We start from the raw sequence: 17,022 nt of genomic DNA, 5'->3' as shown, positions 1-17,022 counted from the left end.
GACTCAGCCTGAAATTATTTTAAGATTTTCTGTTATTTGCAATGTTATGGAAAAGTAAATTACTGACATTCACAAGGTGATAATCTGTAAAGAACAAGTTTTCCTTTTTTAATTTAGGATCTTATTAGCAATACATCAGCATCATTAATAGAAAAAAACACTGTTGACACAGAAACTCAAAAAAACCAGCCATTAAGAAAATAATGTAGTAATCAACCACTATGAGAGAAAATGGGTCCTCTCATTTGATTCTACTGGCAAGCCCAGGTTTATCCTGAACTCTGAGAGACTCTGTCCTGAGTGGATGATGAAACATTCAAGTAAAAGGTAAGGAGTTATAAGTGTGAGTTTCTGAGGGATACTGCCTCAAAAGAAGTTCAGGGGTAGCCACAGTCCTCCAGTTTACTCCAATGTTGGGACGTTTCTGGGACGACCAGCATAGTTTCCTTTTGAGGAGTTCTGACAATTCATCAGCCTCAGGATTCAGGTCTTATAAAACGTTCTTCCATGTTAAAAAAGACTTTGTTCCACAGGAATAAGTTTTTCATCGCTTCTCCAGCTTCTTGTACTTGGCTTCTGCCAGGGAGAAAGGGGGGAAATTAAATCTTTAAAACAAGCTCTTACAAAAATCTTTTTAGTCAGCGTTTCCAGGCAAATTCAACAATATCTATTACACTAAAAAAAAAAATCTATTGCCTTCAATCTCATAATCTGTCCAAACTGGGTCTAAATTGGAGGCACACCACAAATGTTAACTATCATATTAGCTAAGGACAGATATTTAGATATCAATCATCGACGTGCACAACCTAAGATAAGGAGTCAAACACACACCCACCCACACACACACAATTAAGAAGAAGTTCACTAAGTTCTAACCCTGTCAACAGCACCTGCTCAGACATCTCCACCAGGAGTAAGCAGATCTCCTGGCACTGGAGTCACGGGGAGCCTTACTAAGCACAGGAAATTGCTGCTCCAGGCACTGTCCCCGGCGCTCTCGGGGAGCCAGACTGGAACTCTCTGAACGTATAAATCTATTTTTCCCCTTTTATTTTCTTATTCCTATACCTCGCTATAGGAAAGCAATTTTGAAAGACACAGAGATTTAAAAGACCATCAAATAAGCCTCTTAATGTGATAGATTATCTTTTTCTTTAAAACCTTGAAAAAAACAAAATGAACCAAAACAAACCTTGAAAGCATCTGGTACAATGCCTTCTATATAGTAAGGTTCACCATTCAGTCACCACTTAGTAAATTTAATTGTGGACAGTGAACTGTTATTCACCACTCATGTCACATCTCAGTCTGTTACAGACCTCTCTCCTGAAGTAGTCAACCGTTGTCCATGATGAAAATAAAATAATCTGTAAATTATATCTAGGATAAAGACAACTTCCTTGTTTTTAATCATGGATGTAAGAGCCAGAGCCAGTTAGCAAGCCATCAGCAATACAAGTACCAGTTTCCTCCTTAAAGGAAAAGTAGTCCTTCAAGAAAACTCTTGATTGACTTTTCTATTTTTTAAGACATATGTATCTACATTACTAAAGATGCTTCAGCCTGCTGAACCACAATTTTAAGAGCTTGAGCTTTGTAATCAAACAGACCTGGTTTGGAATATAGCTCTTTCACATGCTAGCTTGTATCCTTATGCAAGTTATTTAACCCCTTCGACCAGTTTCCTCCTTCAAAGAACAGGGATAAAAATCACGTACTTATCTCATAGATTACTGGGAGGATAAAAAGCGTAAAACATGTAAAGCACTAAGAACAGTGCCTGACATGTATCATTAAGTACTCAGGAAATAGTATTTTTATTACTACTACTACCATTAAAAAATTACCTCACTAGGTTTTTGTGAAGCTTACTTAAAATAGATCATCATTGGTGCACCATAAATGTTAACTATCCTATTAGCTAAGGTCATACTGGGGGGCAGGGTACTCTCATTAATCAAAACAGAAATAAAAATGGTTACCCAGTTTTTTTGAATATGCATCCAACTTGTAGGCTGCCTGCTCAAGAGCTGCTACTTGCTCTTCAATTACATTGATCTGATCCAGATAAGGCTGCAGTCCAGCATCTTTGAAAACAAAGACAGACCACACGTTCATACAGCCTCAACACAGAGTATAGAAAAGAGTAAGGAGTAGGAAAGTAAAAATGCTAGTGTCCCTCCAGCTCTGCCCAATACACACTAGGAGGGGTGACATGATTCTGATCACTCGCAGGACAAACACTAGCAGATCATGCAGAACTGTGACCTGGACAAAGCAAGTCTCTCTCATCCACTGATTTTCCTCTCTTTTAAATTCCTTGATCCTCAAGCAATCTTTCCATTACTGGTTCAGTTTCTTGAGTAATCCCCTACCAAGAATTAGTACCCTAGAGATAGGGAACACAAATATAAGTCAATGGAAAAATATATTCTACCAGTCTAAATTAGCATTTTCCATTTATAGATGTTCTGGTTTTCTGCTTATAGAGTAGTCCTTTAAGGATTCCACTGTTAAATAAATTCACTAAAATCTGACTACCCTTTCTCCCCCCTCTCCCTTTTCAGGAATAAACTGATCGATCACATCAAGATTCAGAAGCAGAAATAACCATACCAAAATATGCTAATCCTCAAAATGGAAGAAATTCTCCATAACTTTATAATTCACTTCTAGAGAACGAGCTCCCTCAGGACAGGTGCCATGTTCCCTCCACTTCTCCACAACCCCAAGCAAAAAAGAACACTAAATACAAACATGTTTAATTATAAAAATTATTACTTACATTTCTGGTTTAAGTCCTTTAAGTTTCTACTAATGTTTATAGCAATATCTTTCATTTCAAGATACTTCAGGCTGGTTAGTTTATTCATATTTTCCAGGAGCTTATAGTCTTCGCTGGTGGCTTTAAAATAAACAGAAGATGTGATGCCTTTAAGATTTGTCATAGATTACTGGAATGTGGAATCATAGGCCAAATGGTAGTTCAAGACAGGATGCAGTGAATGTCAAAGGAGCAGGCCACTACTGATTTATGACATTTATACTCAGCCTGTGTACTCTGAATGTCTAAGTAGAAACTCAGGTAATAATTAGCAAACTATTTAAACCAAATAAGATCCAGAGACTTCAGAACTTTTGTTAAAAAGGAAAATAATAAATTCATGTCCTGGGGCGCCTGGGTGGCTTAGTCATTAAGCGTCTGCCTTCGGCTCAGGTCATAATCCCAGGATGCTGGGATCGAGCCCCGCATTGGGCTCCCTGCTCCGCAGGAAGCCTGCTTCTTCCTCTCCCACTCCCCCTGCTTGGGTTCCCTCTCTCGCTGTGTCTCTCTCTGTCATACAAATAAATAAAATCTTTAAAAAAATTTTTTAATTAAAAAAAATAAATTCATGTCCTAAGAAAAGAGAAGGTGACATAGTATTGGTATTTCTATGGTATGATAACATGTAATCTGGAGGACTGCATCATAAATACATATAAAATCAACTAGGAACCATTTCTTAGTAACTCATTTATTACTGTGTGATTCTATATTGCATTTTATGCACTCCTTCTCCTATCCTTTGTTCCCTTCCCCATCCCTACTCAAAGCAAATGGCTTTTCCTCCAATTTTCCTGAAAAGTGGAAAATTCCACCTACATGAGCTGCCTCAACCTTTCTGCCTCACTTCAAAACTTCTCTGTACCTTTCTATCTTCCCAAGAGGCAGGAGTGCTCCTATTCTTGCCAAGACAACTTCTCCCGTGCTCTTGCTTCCACTTCTTCAGGGCCTCTTTTCAATCATCTCCTTTCCCTGGCATTTCCAAATTCTCTATCCTGGCAGTTTCCTCACTATCTAGAAATATATTCAGGTTTTTCTCCAGCCCAAAAGCACTCTCTCTCTTCTGCTACACCTACATCATTTGCTCAGTAAAGCAAAGGAGCTTCACTGCTAACCCTTGTGAAAGACCAGCTCATATTCACTGCTTCCTCTTCCTCACCATTCACTCATGTAAACCCTTGCAGCCTGGCCCTTGCCCCCACCAGCCAGGGAAATTACATGCTCCAAGGTCATCGGTGCTCTCCAAAGCACCAAATCCACAGCGGCGTTTTCTGTTATTGTCCTCCTCAACCTCTCCATAGTACCTGACACGGTGATCTCCCTCTTTTCACAAAATGCTCATTTCCCTTGGCTGCTATGTCATCGTAGTACCCTGATTTTCTCATCTCTTTCAATCCACTCTTTGTAGGTTTCTATGCTAGACCCTTTCTCATTCATCCTTAACTATCACTTCCCAATTTTCTCTCAGCTGTGACCCAACTGATGTTTACATGGGTGGCACATTCCTATGGGCATTCCCAGGGTGATGCTAGCTTCCTTTCAAACTCAAAAAAGCATTTGTACAAGTAAGAATGACAATCACAGGGAATTACATTCTGTTTAAAATTAATTTTATGATAAGTAAATCATTTATAAACCTAGGTACTTTAAGAACTGTTGTTAGAAAAAATTAATTGCCCTATACAAGCATTCACTGAGATTATAGTTGAGGCCCTCAGCTACCCCTAAGCACATCCCTGCCAATCTCATCCTGCAGAGCCTTGACTCACACCGCTGTGCAGGTGACTCCCAAATCTGTTTCCCCTGCTCAGATCACTCTCTGAGCTCAGGACTCACAAGTGCAAGTCACCTGAGTGTCCTGGTAATATCTAAAATCAGCCAAGCCAAAACCAAAAATATTTTTTACACTAAACATGGTTCTGCTTTCCCACTTCCCTATTTTAGATGATGGTACCATCAGTTTAAAACCTAGAACACCTCTTAAGCTGCTCCCATCCCTCCATAGGCACTTCAACAAGTCCTATAAATTCCACTTCTGTGATATTCTTGCAGACATGCTCTCCTTTCCATTTCTTTTACCATCACCCTGTCACTGACCATCGTCATTACTCTTCATTCGAAATCTTGCTCATGTGTCTGAGCTCTCTCCTCCACAACCGTACTCTGCTAGCAAATTAGTCTCTCTAAAAAAAAAAACAAGGGTCACACTCTAATACCTAGGAGCCTGCAAGATCATGTAAATGAATGAAGTAAGCCAGGTGTTTGCATGTTAAAAACATAAGATTATTCACTTCCACAAAGAAATATGCTCTCTCCCATTTCTTAGAACACGCAGTCATCTTACCTATCATTTACTTTACCAACTTGGATAGAAATATTGGTCCAGAAAATCATTTCTCTACCACTACTAAAAAAAAACAACACTGTAAGAACAGTGATAAATGGCAACTGACCAGGTCCCAGTAAAAGGGAGAAAAAAGAGTAGTGGGGACACACTGCATTGCACTAGACCATTTAGAGGAGACAGCTGCTCAGCTCTAGTCAATCACAGCGTCACAAGAATGAGGAACTAGTACTGCCAAATCTTTGGAATTTTTAAAGAGAAGCCAAAAATCTAGATTCTGTTACTTGGTTTCTCTTGCTCAGAAATAACTAAAAAAACTGATCAGACTGATAGAGCCTCACAAGCCCTCCCACTCTCCATCAGGCATTTTCTCATTAATTCTGGTTCCCAAATTTAGCTCACAGCAATTTCCTGGGGAAGTGAAACAATGCTTATGAGAGGCCACACAGGACCAAACTTCACTTTTTGGACCTTTCTCCACACACAGGTCATGTGTTCACCTGGAAATACACAAGGAACCCAAAATTAATCATGTCCCCAAGGGTGGGTCACCAAATCCTCAGACCAACCTAGTAGGTCCCTAAATCTGCAGGTCACTCTCCATTCCCCAATTTCACTTCTCTTTGCCCTAGTAAATACATCTGCTTTAAGGGAACAAACTGCTTGCTTATACGCCTCACTCACCAATCGTTTCCCCCTTTTTGGTCAGTCATTCCCTTCACAATTCTGCTCAAAATACACCTCCTCCAAGGAAGCACTTCTTGATGAATTCTTTTTTGTCTTCTCATACTTAGTCTACACCACCGAGGCTTGCAGTTATATTAGGTCTTTTTATGTATTTCTGAAATTAGCTAGTGAATTTCTCCAGGGAAGGAATGGACCTTCTTCTTTCCCATTCATAACCTTCCCAAACTTCCAACAGGCACATTTCAGGGCGTGGGGAGTGTTGGGGAGGGAGCCACAGACTGATGCTGCTAAAGCACCTCACAGCTCCCAGAGCCCAACTACAGCTCCAGCGAGTGCCGCAGGGCAGTACCCGAATCAGCCCACACCCCGCCTCACCCGTCAGTTCCCCAGTCAGGTAAGTTGCCATTTTGGAGAACATGTCCCGGCAGAGCTCAGTGATGTCAGCCTCAGCCGGCTCCTTTGCTTCCTCAGCCGTCTCCACGGCGGCATCGTCTGGATCAAAGGAGAACGAGTAAGTGTCCCGCCCTACTCCGGGTCCTAATCCAGCCACGGCACCCTCTCCCCACATCCCTCCACCTGCCTCATTCGATCACGTCGGCTCCATTCTCCATGTGCCGTAATTCCAAGTCCCTTACTTTGTCCTTGCCCCACCTGACACGCCAACTCTGCTCCCTTGCACCGGCCCTTGGCTCAGACCCGATCCCGTGGCCAAACCACCCTAGTCCTCAGGTCAGGTGCGCCCCTCCGACCTGCTCGCTCCTGCCAGGTGAGCCCCCAGCCTCCTGCTGGACACTTCATCCCCAGCTACTCGACGTACCTCGAACGGGCTCCTCTCTTTGGGTCGCGGAGACACCCTGGGCCGCCGCAGCCGCCGCCGCCATGCCTGGCCCCGCGCTGCTTCCGGTTGTGGGATGCCCGCGCCTGCGCACCGGGCGTGCCCCGCCCTCCCCGCCCTGGGTTCGCAGCCCTGGGTTCGCAGCCCTGGGATGCTCTACCTCTCCACTGAGTCATGCGGTTTACGCTTACACGAGAAGTAACAAAGAGTAAGCTTGAAGCTGAAATTGAAGCTAAGATAAGCTACTGTGAGTTGGTCCGTTGCCAAGAGTCTCGACGTCTGGAACTGAGAATGCGCTCATCCCTGTCACTAGTGTAGTAAGACCCACGACCTCTCTGGGATTGGTTTAGCTCTGGTGGCCTACTGACCAAAGTCACAGGGACAGGTTATCCTCTCCCTAGACACTCCCCACCCAGGCTGGTATTCGTCGCCAAAGACTGCTCAGGGAATCCATGCTTTTGAAGGTAGTCTCATCCAGCCTTTGGGAAACCTTCACTCATTGATCCCTGAGCCGAAATACTGGCCCTTCCAATGTCTTGGTTAAACAACTCATTTGGCCCTTTTTCTTGAGCTGCAAGTTGGCACCTACTTCTCTTCAGCTGATACAGTCTTTCTGGAAGAAAGCTTTGTAACATTTTACAGCTGAGGATACACTCGGGTTATCTTGATTGCATTTAGCTGTTTCACAAGTCTCCTAGGTGTATAGAGTGTATGTGATGGGATGGTGAAAAGGGTGGGAGAAGGGAATGGATGAGAAAAAGCAACTGGGGAGCAAGGTGCAAAATGAGAAAGAGGTAAAGATTACAGGGGAAGGGAAAAAGGTATATAGTGGGTCTGGGGACACAGACCTATACACCCAAAATCCTAGTGTAGAAGTTTTTAGTCCTGTTCTTAGTTATTCTCCATCTCACCCTCTTACCTCCCACACCCTACACCACACACACACACACACACACACGCACACAACCCAGCTACCCCTCATACCAGTGTAAGGGCTACCTTACTCTTCATCCTGAGGACCAGGTCTCCATAGGTCACTGTCTCCACTCTCTAAATGGTACAGTCATAATGCCCACCATTTCAAATCATTCCTATGAGCCAGAAGTTCTTATTTCAGCCCCTTCACATTGTCATGGCTGCCAGTCTACCCCTCCTGGCAGGGATGAGTGCTCCAGCCCAAATACAAGAATGGTTCACAGCTCCAGCCTCTCTTCTTCCCCCTACAATCCCAGAAGCAAATGCAAAGTCCTGATTTTTCTAAGGATTTTTATTGATAGTCACCAGAGAAACCCATATGTCCTTTGCAAGAATAGTGTCAGAGCCCACCACATTTTATTCCAAAGATCTCTGAATCCAGAAATCATTTCTTTGTCTGATTCTCCTAAGGCTCCATCTATGTCCCTGTTTACAGCCCTGTCAGTTCCCAGTGTTTAGTGGAATGTCGTGAGCAGCCTCCTCAACTGAGCCTTCATGGTCTTTGCCCTGGATGGAGGGGCATTCCCACACCTCTGCAACATTATAATCTCCGCATGTGAGAAAGTTTCCTCTCCTCCAAGGCTTCCCCTTCTCTTTCACCTGGAAACTCTATGAGGAAGACAAGAATCCCATGGGTGCTAGCAGCAGATCTCTAGATGCACAAAGGATAAGACTCACTGGCAAATAGGAAGACATTTAGAGAATGCTGCTCTCTTGGTTTCTACTTTTTTCACAAATCGTGGCTATCCAGATGCCAGGTGCTTAGGGAACATAACCCTCCCTTCCTTTATTCTGTTTATTATTAACTTTTTTTTTTTTTCATCACAGCAGAGCTGAGAGCACAGGGAGTGAGGGGCCCAGTGGCAAATGTTATCTCAAAGAGCTACACAGAGCTACATGGCTACACACAGAAACACTGAGTCACAAGCCTAAGCATGATGCAAGCTACACGTAGAAACATTGGTTCAAGAGGCCAAACACAGGGTGGGACTCTGAGTAGCAGTGGAGGGAACTGCTGCCCTAGAAGTGGAGGGCATGTCCTGAGGAGGTCTCTGGGGAGGCAATGAGAGAGGAGGCTGCTGTCTGATGCTTTAGGGCCCCTCCCCCACCACTCTCCTGCCCACCCTGGACTCCCCAGGGGGCTGGAGTCACAGCTGGGGTTTGCTGCAGGTGCTCCCCAATGCCTTGATCTGCCTGTTGGAAGAAAAAGGGACAGGTCATTTGAAGAAGGAGTTTGTGTCCCACTTCCTTTCATCTAGAAAATCTGGGTCTGATTCTTCAACCTCAGACTGTCTCCTGGAGGCCAAGGCAGCCCTCAGGCCAGAGCAACCAACTTCAGGCCTTCCCTCCACCCCTTCCCTCCACTGGTACAGTGACTGCGATGAACATGTTGCCCCAGGAGCCTGGAAACAGACTCTTTCAAAAATGGTTTGCTTCCACCCACTGAGTAGAAAAGACGGTAGAGTTCAAATGTGGGGAACCAAGAGGAACCAGGTGAAGGGCCACTCACCAGGCCTGGGGAGGAAGCTAGCTGCCCCTTCCTCTCCAGCATCTTTAGCTTTGAGCCCACAGCATCCACCTGGGACATGACTCCTTCCAGGACAATCTCCAACTGAAGAACTCTCCTTGTGAGTCTGCAGGATTTGAGAGAGACCGAGGGAGCAGAAATATGCATCTGTAGGGCTAAGCGTCTATAGGGGTAGGAGAGCCATTATGGTCTGTGTCTGGATGGGTGCAAGGAAGGTAAGGCCCAGCCTTATAGGGAGAATTAAAGGGGGGCAGAGGTTCTCCCTGGGCTAGGACGGAAAATTAGAAGTTTGAGAAAAAAGCTCAGGGTAGGACATTACAAACACACTCAGCCCTGGGCCCCTGGCTGCACATACGTGTAGAATTCTTCTCCTGAAACCCAGCCACCTGCTCTGGTAGCCTCTGGACCCGACTTGCCTGGTGGACTACTCACAATGGGCTGGCCCAGGTTCTCAATCTTGACGTTGAGGGCCACCTGATCAGGAAGTCAGAGAGGAGAAGATGACTCTGGGAAGTATCAGCTCCTATTTCATCACCTGCTCTCATGGTCTCCCAGGGCAAGGCCCTTGGGCTCCAGTTCATGCATTCCCCTTCCCTCTCAAACTCTAGAGGTAATAGGATCAGTGTGGTGGTGCTGGACACAAAGCTGGACCAACCTCTGGGAGAGAATCACCTCCCACAGAAACAAAACATGAGCTCTTAGAAGCCTTGATTAATGAGACCCTCACTAGAAGCCAACTCAGTTTGGGAAAGGAAGAACAGTACCAGAATTCCTGCCACTTTCCCTCCTGCCCTTGATTTTTGGGTCTACACTGGATAGGGATGAAGCAGGCACAGCAGGGGCAGCTAAGGATCCGAGTTTGAAAGTCCCAAGGAGAAGGCAAGTCCTCAGAAAGAATTGTCAGGGATTCTCGGGTAATTGAACCTTTCCCCCTCAGACTCTGTTCTAGAGCAGTGGTTCTCAACCTTGGCTATGCATTGGAATCAACTGGTGAGTTTTTTAAAGTACTGATGTCTGGGTCCCTCACTCCCCCAGAGATTCTGTCTAGGGTATGTGACCTGAGTATGAGGATTATTTGACTCCCCACCCCCACCCCACCAGGGTATTCTAATGTGCAACAGTTTGAGAACCACTATTCTAGAGACTTCTTTCCTGTCCATCTATTGAAGGGTTTTCAGTCTAGATTTGTGTTCTGGGTGTGTTGGCAGGGAGGGGAGAGTGAATGGTTTTCTTTCACTGCCTCTCCCCCAACCAACTGGGCTCACCCTCTTCTCCTCCAGGTCCTGTTGCATTTGTTCTTGCTCTTTCTTGTCCAGGATGTGATTCCCATCTTGATCAAACCTGGTGAAGGCAGCTGTGAGCTCAGTGATTTCATGCTCTGCGTGCCTGAGTGTGAGGAAAACAGTATGATGAAATGACTTCTGACTTGCTGTGGCTGTGATCTCCCAATTATGGACTCCCCACTTTTTTTTCCAGACTCTCTGACTTTTGCTCTCTGTGGAAGAATGGGACCACATAGGAAAGCCAGGATTTCCAAGGTCTAGCAATTTTACCCCCAATAAATTGTTTTAAATCTATGTCTTCCTTCTCTTAGTCCTGCTGACTAGGTTCAGGCCCTCCTGGTGTTCTATAGGAATTATTGCAAAATCTCTTTACCTCTAAATAATCCATCCCCGCACTCCCACCCCACTGGCTTCCCCTTCACTCCCTACCCCTGAAATCCATCCTCTATAATGCAACTAAAGTAATTAATCTTTCTAAAGTACATGTCTAAATACACCCCTTCTCTGCTTAAAATCCCTCCTGGACACCCTATTCTTTGGATAGAATGGTGGTATTCAAGGCCTTTCCCAATGTAGCCCTTGTTCATTACTCTGGTCTCATCTCCTGCTATGCCCCACTTTTATTTGATACCTTAGCAATGCTTAGCTACTTATTATTCCTATACATGTTGCTCAACTTAACACTTCTATGCCTTTGTATATGCTTTCATCTTTCTTGGAATGGACTTCCCCTGCTTGTCTACAGGTAGGCTATTCATCCTCCTGTAGGTATTCATGCATCACCTCTTCCTGGAAGCCTTCCCTTAAGCTTAAAAATAGAATTGAATACTCTCTTTACTTTGTGCTCCCTCTCTTCTAGTCACTTCTTTGTTGAACTTGTTCTGTGATTCAGTTTATTTGCTTACATGTGTATGAGCTCCTGGAGGACAAGGCTTTGTCTCATTAATTGTGTGCCCTACTTAGTGCCTAGCTTACAACTGGTGCTCACAATATATTTGTTCAGTGTTTGCTCATATGTTTAACTGGGAAACAGGGATGCTAAGAGAATAGGCCAATGTTTGTGGGGGAGCACAGAACCAACTACAGAGTTTTGTGGGAGTGAGAAATGTATGTAATGTTGAAGAAATTGTATTATTACATTAGTCCTACAAGTTGTTCAGTGAGGTCCAGAATGTTCTAGAACATGGTCAGAGACCTTTAAACCAAGGGCACAATTCTGAAGATCAGAATCAGAGATATATAGGCCAAAGTCAAAGGCCAAAAGCCAAGGTCAGAGGCCCATAGGCCAACATCAGAGGTTTTTAGGCAAAGGGTATATGGTCGAGGGCCAAGGACTTATAGACCAATATCAGAAGGTTGGATTTCTGGTTGCTCACTCCCTCAAGGTGTTGGTGAAATCCTCAAATTGGATCTCCTGCTCCCCACCCTGCAGGACCTTCTGTGCATCTGAAACCTGCTCCTTCCTCAAACGCAGCCTCAGTAGGGTCTTGTTGTAGCCCTGGAAGGGAAAAGGAAACAGGTACCAGTTCCTATAGCCTTCTCATCATCCCTTGCCCCCTTCCTCACCCACAAGATGCCAGGCTTCCAGGGATAAGTCAAAGCCATACAAGGGTGGGCACAGGGCCCTACACCAGTCAGGAATAGACCAGGACACAGAGCCTTGGACCTGGTCCCTGACACAGATGTGTGGCTCAAGGAGACTGAGTGGTTACCTGTTTCAGGAGGTCAGAAAGTTGCAGCTCATCCTTCTGTCCAGCCAACTCTTCCTTGACCTCTGAATATGTGTCATTGATGATGGCCAGGAACATGTTCTGGAGATAAAGTAGGGACCTGGGTCTTCACCCCCAGACCCACTAACAGCAATGAGCCCACTAACCCTATTAATATCCCAGACACATGTTCTAAAGGAGCCAATGCTTTCAGTTGCAGCTCTGCAGCCCACTAACCCCCACATCTCAGGGTCCCCAGAGCCCCGTTCAGCACAATCCTGTTAGGGATGGATCAAGCTCCCTCACCCAACTGCTATCCTCACTCAGTTGTTCTGCAGTAACCTGACTACAATGATACCCCATCATATGCAAGAGTTCACCTCCATATAAGGGCCAACCAATCACTGGGAGTATAGTTTTGCTATCTTTATCATATAACCCCAATCTAACCCATCTGTCCCTAACCATGATCAAATAAAGAAACCTGCTGGCTTTGTTAATAAATATTAAACCCAGATCTTTCATAGTTGGCAGAGAGAAAGAGAGACTATAAAGTAATGGTGATAGGAATAGCCAGAGATGCCTAGAGGAAGGAGAGAATAGATATAGAAGCCTCTAGGTTCAACCACTTCTCTTCATGGGGCACATTTCTCTCCCTTTCCATCCTTGGAAAATAGAGGCTTCGTTTTACTGAGGGAGCCTGCAGATTTCCTTATACTCTGCAAATTACCTGGCTGTGCTGGCAATATTGAGCACATTAGCCAGCTCTCAGGAGACCCAGAGCTCCCCCACCTCATTCTCCACCCATGATTTGAGACACCCATCTTAATCCTGAGTACAGACCATGGTGGGGGGCAAAACCTCACCCTCAGGTCCTTTATGTTTCCACCCCTCAAGCTCCCAATGCCCACCTCTCAGAGAGACCCTCACCAGAAGCACGAAGAAGACAAAGAAGACATAGGTGACAAAGTAGGCAGGTCCCAGGATGCGGTTGGCATTGTCAATAGCGTTGTAGTCAAAATCCCCAAGGATGATCCGGAACTGAGTGAAACTGAGAGACCAGTGTCTGGGCTTCACCCAGAGCCTAACCATAACCCTGACCCCTATTCACACCCCAACCCACTTTCCTAATTGCTGCTCTTTGGTGAACTCAGACCTCTCACTGCACTTCCAACCTGACAGAGAGTGAGGTACAGAGATACTTGAGCACACACACCAGAGATCCTGGAGATTCTCACACAGATGCTTTAAGCACAGACACACCTGCACACATACACCCAGCTTCCCCAAGGATACACACACCCACAGAGCTGGAGGGTGAGGGCCCAGGGAGGAGTGAAGGGGGCAGGACACACACATGCACTTGATGAAAGTGCTAAAGTTTTCCACTTGGGTTCCAAAAAGCAGGTAGCCAAGTTGGGCATAGGCGAAGAAAACGATGAAGAACATGATGGCGAAGCCCAGGATGTCCTTGGCACAGCGGGCCAGCGTGGAGGAGAGCTGAGTCATGGTTTTGTTGAAGCTGATGTACTTGAATATCTGGAAGTGCCATGTTGAACCAAGCAGTGAGGGAAGAAAAGAGAAAAGCTTTGAATAGTCCACTCCAGGGGCCTATGGAGGTCACCAGAGTTGCCAAACCAGACAAGGAAAATGAGACAAGTACTGAGGAAGGGAGAATGAGTGCCGTGAGGTGTTGCTGGGGGTGAGGGGTCCCAACGTACCTTGATCCAGGCAAAGAAGAGGTTCACAGCATTCATGTTGTTGTACTGTGTCTGCCAGAAGGCGAGGAACTCAAAGTCCGCATACATGTTTGGCTGCTGCAGGAGCTTCTCCATCAGCCGATTCACCTCAAGGGTTCGGAATATGTGGAAGCCCACGGCCACAATGGAGAGCTGTCATCACAGGGGTCAGAGGCATCAGAGAAGTCGGGATCTCAAGGGAAGTTCAATGATAAGGTCCTAGGGGAGAGCTGGGGTAGGTAAGTCAAGTGGGAAAAAAAAATCCTTCCCTTCTGAGTTGTTGACTATTTCAGGTACAAATGAAACTGAATAGGATGATTGGGGGAACGTCTTAAATCCCAAGGAGAAGGCTTTGGAGCCTGTGGTAAATATGTAGGTTGTAAAGGATCATGGAGAATTGGGGCCAAGTAATGTTATTTCTCCCACCACTTCCTAGCCTTGGTCAAGAAATTAATGTATTGTGTTAATAGGAAGAAGATGAAGATGAAGAGGCAGAATATTTTAATAGAAGAAAAGAGAGAAGGTAGGGGTTTCAAGGGGACAGGTCATTAAGGCAAAAGACAGAAGAGAAAATAGACAGTACATAAAAAAAGGCAGTGCCTGGATCACAGTCAGAGGGAGAAGGCATATGGAAGACAGGGTTTTCCCAGGGGCTGAGCTAGCGGAACATAAGCCTCTGGCTTAGGGAGCTTTCACACAGTGATTTGACCAGAAGTGATAAAGAGGACTTGACACTCCAAAAGGAAGAACTTGGAGTCCCTAACAGGGTAGATCCCCTTCCTCCTCCTACTATGTCCCAAGTATAAGATATCTGTCCCTCACCAAGATAACCACCAGGTCCAGAATGTTCCAGATGCTGCTGAGGTAACGAAGCCGGTGGATGTGGAGCTCCAGGATCTCCTCTACCACGTAGTAGAAGATGAAGATGCAGAAGATGATTTCACAGCCAATGATAAAGAAGTCCCAGTTGCTGACATAGCGGATCAGCTTAACCGTGCGGATTTGCCAGGATGGGATGGCACCTCCCGTAGCTGGAAACTCCACTACCAGTCTGTGGGAGGAGGGGGGGATAACTGGTGAGGCCTGGACTGGGGTAGTTCTTCCCATCCCCTCTCCTCCACAACCCCACCATAGGGTACAAGTTTAAGGAAGGGTCTCAATCAGAGAAGGGAACAGGAACCATGGATGGAGGGAAGATAAGGAAAGGGGACCCACCTCAAAACACAGAAAAGATTGATGTTGGCATTGTAGACTGAGAAATCGATGAAGACCACTCGAGTGCCCCTGTCTAGCCATAGGCCCTCCTGAAGGTCCTGGAGTGCTTTTGCACTGGCCTGTCGAGATCCTGGAAGGTCCAGATAGTAGCCACCTCCACTGTAGCTTGTCAACCGACCCCAGTGAGAGGAGCCCCCCAGCTCATCCTGTGAATGGTATGTCCACCTGTCACGGAAGAAGCCATCTGAGCAGAGAGGTCTGAGCCAGTCCAAAAGCTGATCTCCCAAGGCAATGGCAACACTTTATGATTGCCTGGGCTTTACAATTTCATATATATTATATATACATATCACATATAATATATATTTCACATGTATTATCTTGTTTGATACTAACAACTATGTGAGAAAGGAAGGTAAATATTATCCACATTTGAAGATGAGGAACCTAAGACTCAGAGATGTCTGAGATAATGCAGCTAGTTAGTGGCTGAACTGAAACTCAAATATAAATTTCCTGATTTCTCATGATGTTCCCCAAAACTATGGATGGCAAACTCATGCCTCACTTTTGACCCCAGTCTAAGTAGTTCCCACTAGGGAAACACCTGGCTCACATAATCCAGAAAAGACACTTTCTGTTCTTGTGGTTGTGCACCTGGCTGCTTCACCCCACCATTCTCTGTTCTGTCCACAGATTTCCTCCCTGGGCCCTCCCTTCCTTCCCCTTCTTTCATGTCCTATCCATCCTTTCCCCCCTTCTTTCCTAATTCTTCATCCATCCTCAACTCCTTGCTGCTTCCCCTATCAGGTCCAAGGGTCAGACTCTTCCAATTACGATTTGTGTAGCAACATCAGTGTTTCATCCATTCTCCATACACCTAAGAACGTCTGGGCAAGAAAGGATGCTTTCTCTGGCAGGACTGCCTCCAGAGTAGGGCAAATGTGACTGCAATCTGTGTAGGGAAACGAGTCCAGAGGCTATGGCTCTGTTTGCTAATGTACCTTCTCTGTTCCTGAGTGACCCAAACCAAGATCTCCAAACAGTCACAGATGGGACTCAGAGAGATGCTCCCCACCCTCCGCTCCCCTAAGGCTCTTTAAGACTAAGTGGAAATGGTTCCCAAACCTCAGGATGGTGTGTCAGGCTTAGAGAAGCAAGCCCGGCAATGTTGGTGGGGGGACTCACTCACGCTGTGCCATTGAGAGGCCCAAAGGGGAGCTGCTCTTCCTTGTCTGGAGAGTAGACGTCGTAGCAGCTCAGAATGTCCTCGCGGAAGTCCTCATGCACCACACAGGAGTCATTGCGGACCCTCAGCTGCCGTAGCCTTGGAACCCCCAGCAACAGGTTCTCATAGTAGATGAAGGAGTGGGAGCCTTGGCCCAGGCTCTGGTTGTTGTACCATTTGGTCCAATACAAACTGTCCAGTAGTGGGCCCTGGGCAAACTAGACCACAAGCTGGGTTGAGCTTGACCCTGCCTCATCCTGACCTTTATTCTTGGAATGACTTTTGCTTTCACTCCTTGACCCCCCCAGCTTGTCTCTAGTCTGCTTCTGTTGGACTCCAGCTGACCCAAGAACCTTGACCAGTTCTTGACCTGATGTGGCCCTACTCTTTATTTAAAATGCATTTTGAAGTTCAGCCTTACCTCTGACTCTCAGTACTAGTTTAACTCTGGCTTGACTCCCTGATCATCATCCCTTCACCTTCATCATCCCTCTCATCTACCTTCACCTAAACTCCAGTCTGACCCATTGATTCTTGCTTGACCCTTTGACTCAGCCTGGTCCCAGAATGATCTGGTCTCTGGATATGGACTGGTCTACTGTCTGACACTCCTGAGCTCTGGCCTGTGGCTTTTTGCTTCAGGCCATTGAAA

General features: G+C 45.7%; 2 protein-coding genes across 2 annotated transcripts in view; both read right to left on the bottom strand.

Moving 5' to 3' along the window:
• Positions 1-80: 80 nt before the first annotated feature.
• Positions 81-6,810, bottom strand: BLOC1S2 (biogenesis of lysosomal organelles complex 1 subunit 2). Its single transcript, XM_036065117.2, has 5 exons — positions 6,676-6,810; positions 6,234-6,350; positions 2,789-2,908; positions 1,986-2,090; positions 81-576 (listed from the first exon to the last, which is right to left on the bottom strand). The coding sequence occupies exons 1-5, from the start codon at positions 6,737-6,739 to the stop codon at positions 545-547; spliced, it is 438 nt and encodes a 145-aa protein (XP_035921010.1). The 5' UTR covers positions 6,740-6,810; the 3' UTR covers positions 81-544.
• A 1,134-nt stretch (positions 6,811-7,944) lies between these two features.
• Positions 7,945-17,022, bottom strand: part of PKD2L1 (polycystin 2 like 1, transient receptor potential cation channel) — a 95,244-nt gene continuing 86,166 nt past the window's right edge. The window contains exons 8-19 of the mRNA XM_078077237.1: positions 16,335-16,588; positions 15,143-15,367; positions 14,750-14,978; positions 13,910-14,080; positions 13,546-13,727; positions 13,119-13,239; positions 12,192-12,290; positions 11,856-11,977; positions 10,462-10,582; positions 9,552-9,670; positions 9,179-9,302; positions 7,945-8,862 (exon numbers count right to left, since the gene is read on the bottom strand). Of these exons, the coding sequence (XP_077933363.1) occupies positions 8,689-8,862; positions 9,179-9,302; positions 9,552-9,670; positions 10,462-10,582; positions 11,856-11,977; positions 12,192-12,290; positions 13,119-13,239; positions 13,546-13,727; positions 13,910-14,080; positions 14,750-14,978; positions 15,143-15,367; positions 16,335-16,588 (1,941 nt within the window). The 3' untranslated portion in view covers positions 7,945-8,688. The remainder of the gene's footprint in view (positions 8,863-9,178; positions 9,303-9,551; positions 9,671-10,461; positions 10,583-11,855; positions 11,978-12,191; positions 12,291-13,118; positions 13,240-13,545; positions 13,728-13,909; positions 14,081-14,749; positions 14,979-15,142; positions 15,368-16,334; positions 16,589-17,022) is intronic.

The sequence above is a fragment of the Halichoerus grypus genome, chromosome 7 (genome assembly GCF_964656455.1).
Source record: "Halichoerus grypus chromosome 7, mHalGry1.hap1.1, whole genome shotgun sequence".
NCBI lineage: Eukaryota > Metazoa > Chordata > Mammalia > Carnivora > Phocidae > Halichoerus > Halichoerus grypus.
This window is presented reverse-complemented; position numbering and strand designations above follow the sequence as displayed.

Coding starts and splice junctions, on each gene's coding strand:
- BLOC1S2 (XM_036065117.2), bottom strand. CDS start 6,739: ATGGCGGCGGCGGCTGCGGCGGCCCAGGGTGTCTCCGCGACCCAAAGA. Junction 2,909..6,233: donor CCTGACTGGGGAACTGACGG/GTGAGGCGGGGT, acceptor TTTATTTTAAAG/CCACCAGCGAAGACTATAAG. Junction 577..1,985: donor TGCATATTCAAAAAAACTGG/GTAACCATTTTT, acceptor TCTCCCTGGCAG/AAGCCAAGTACAAGAAGCTG.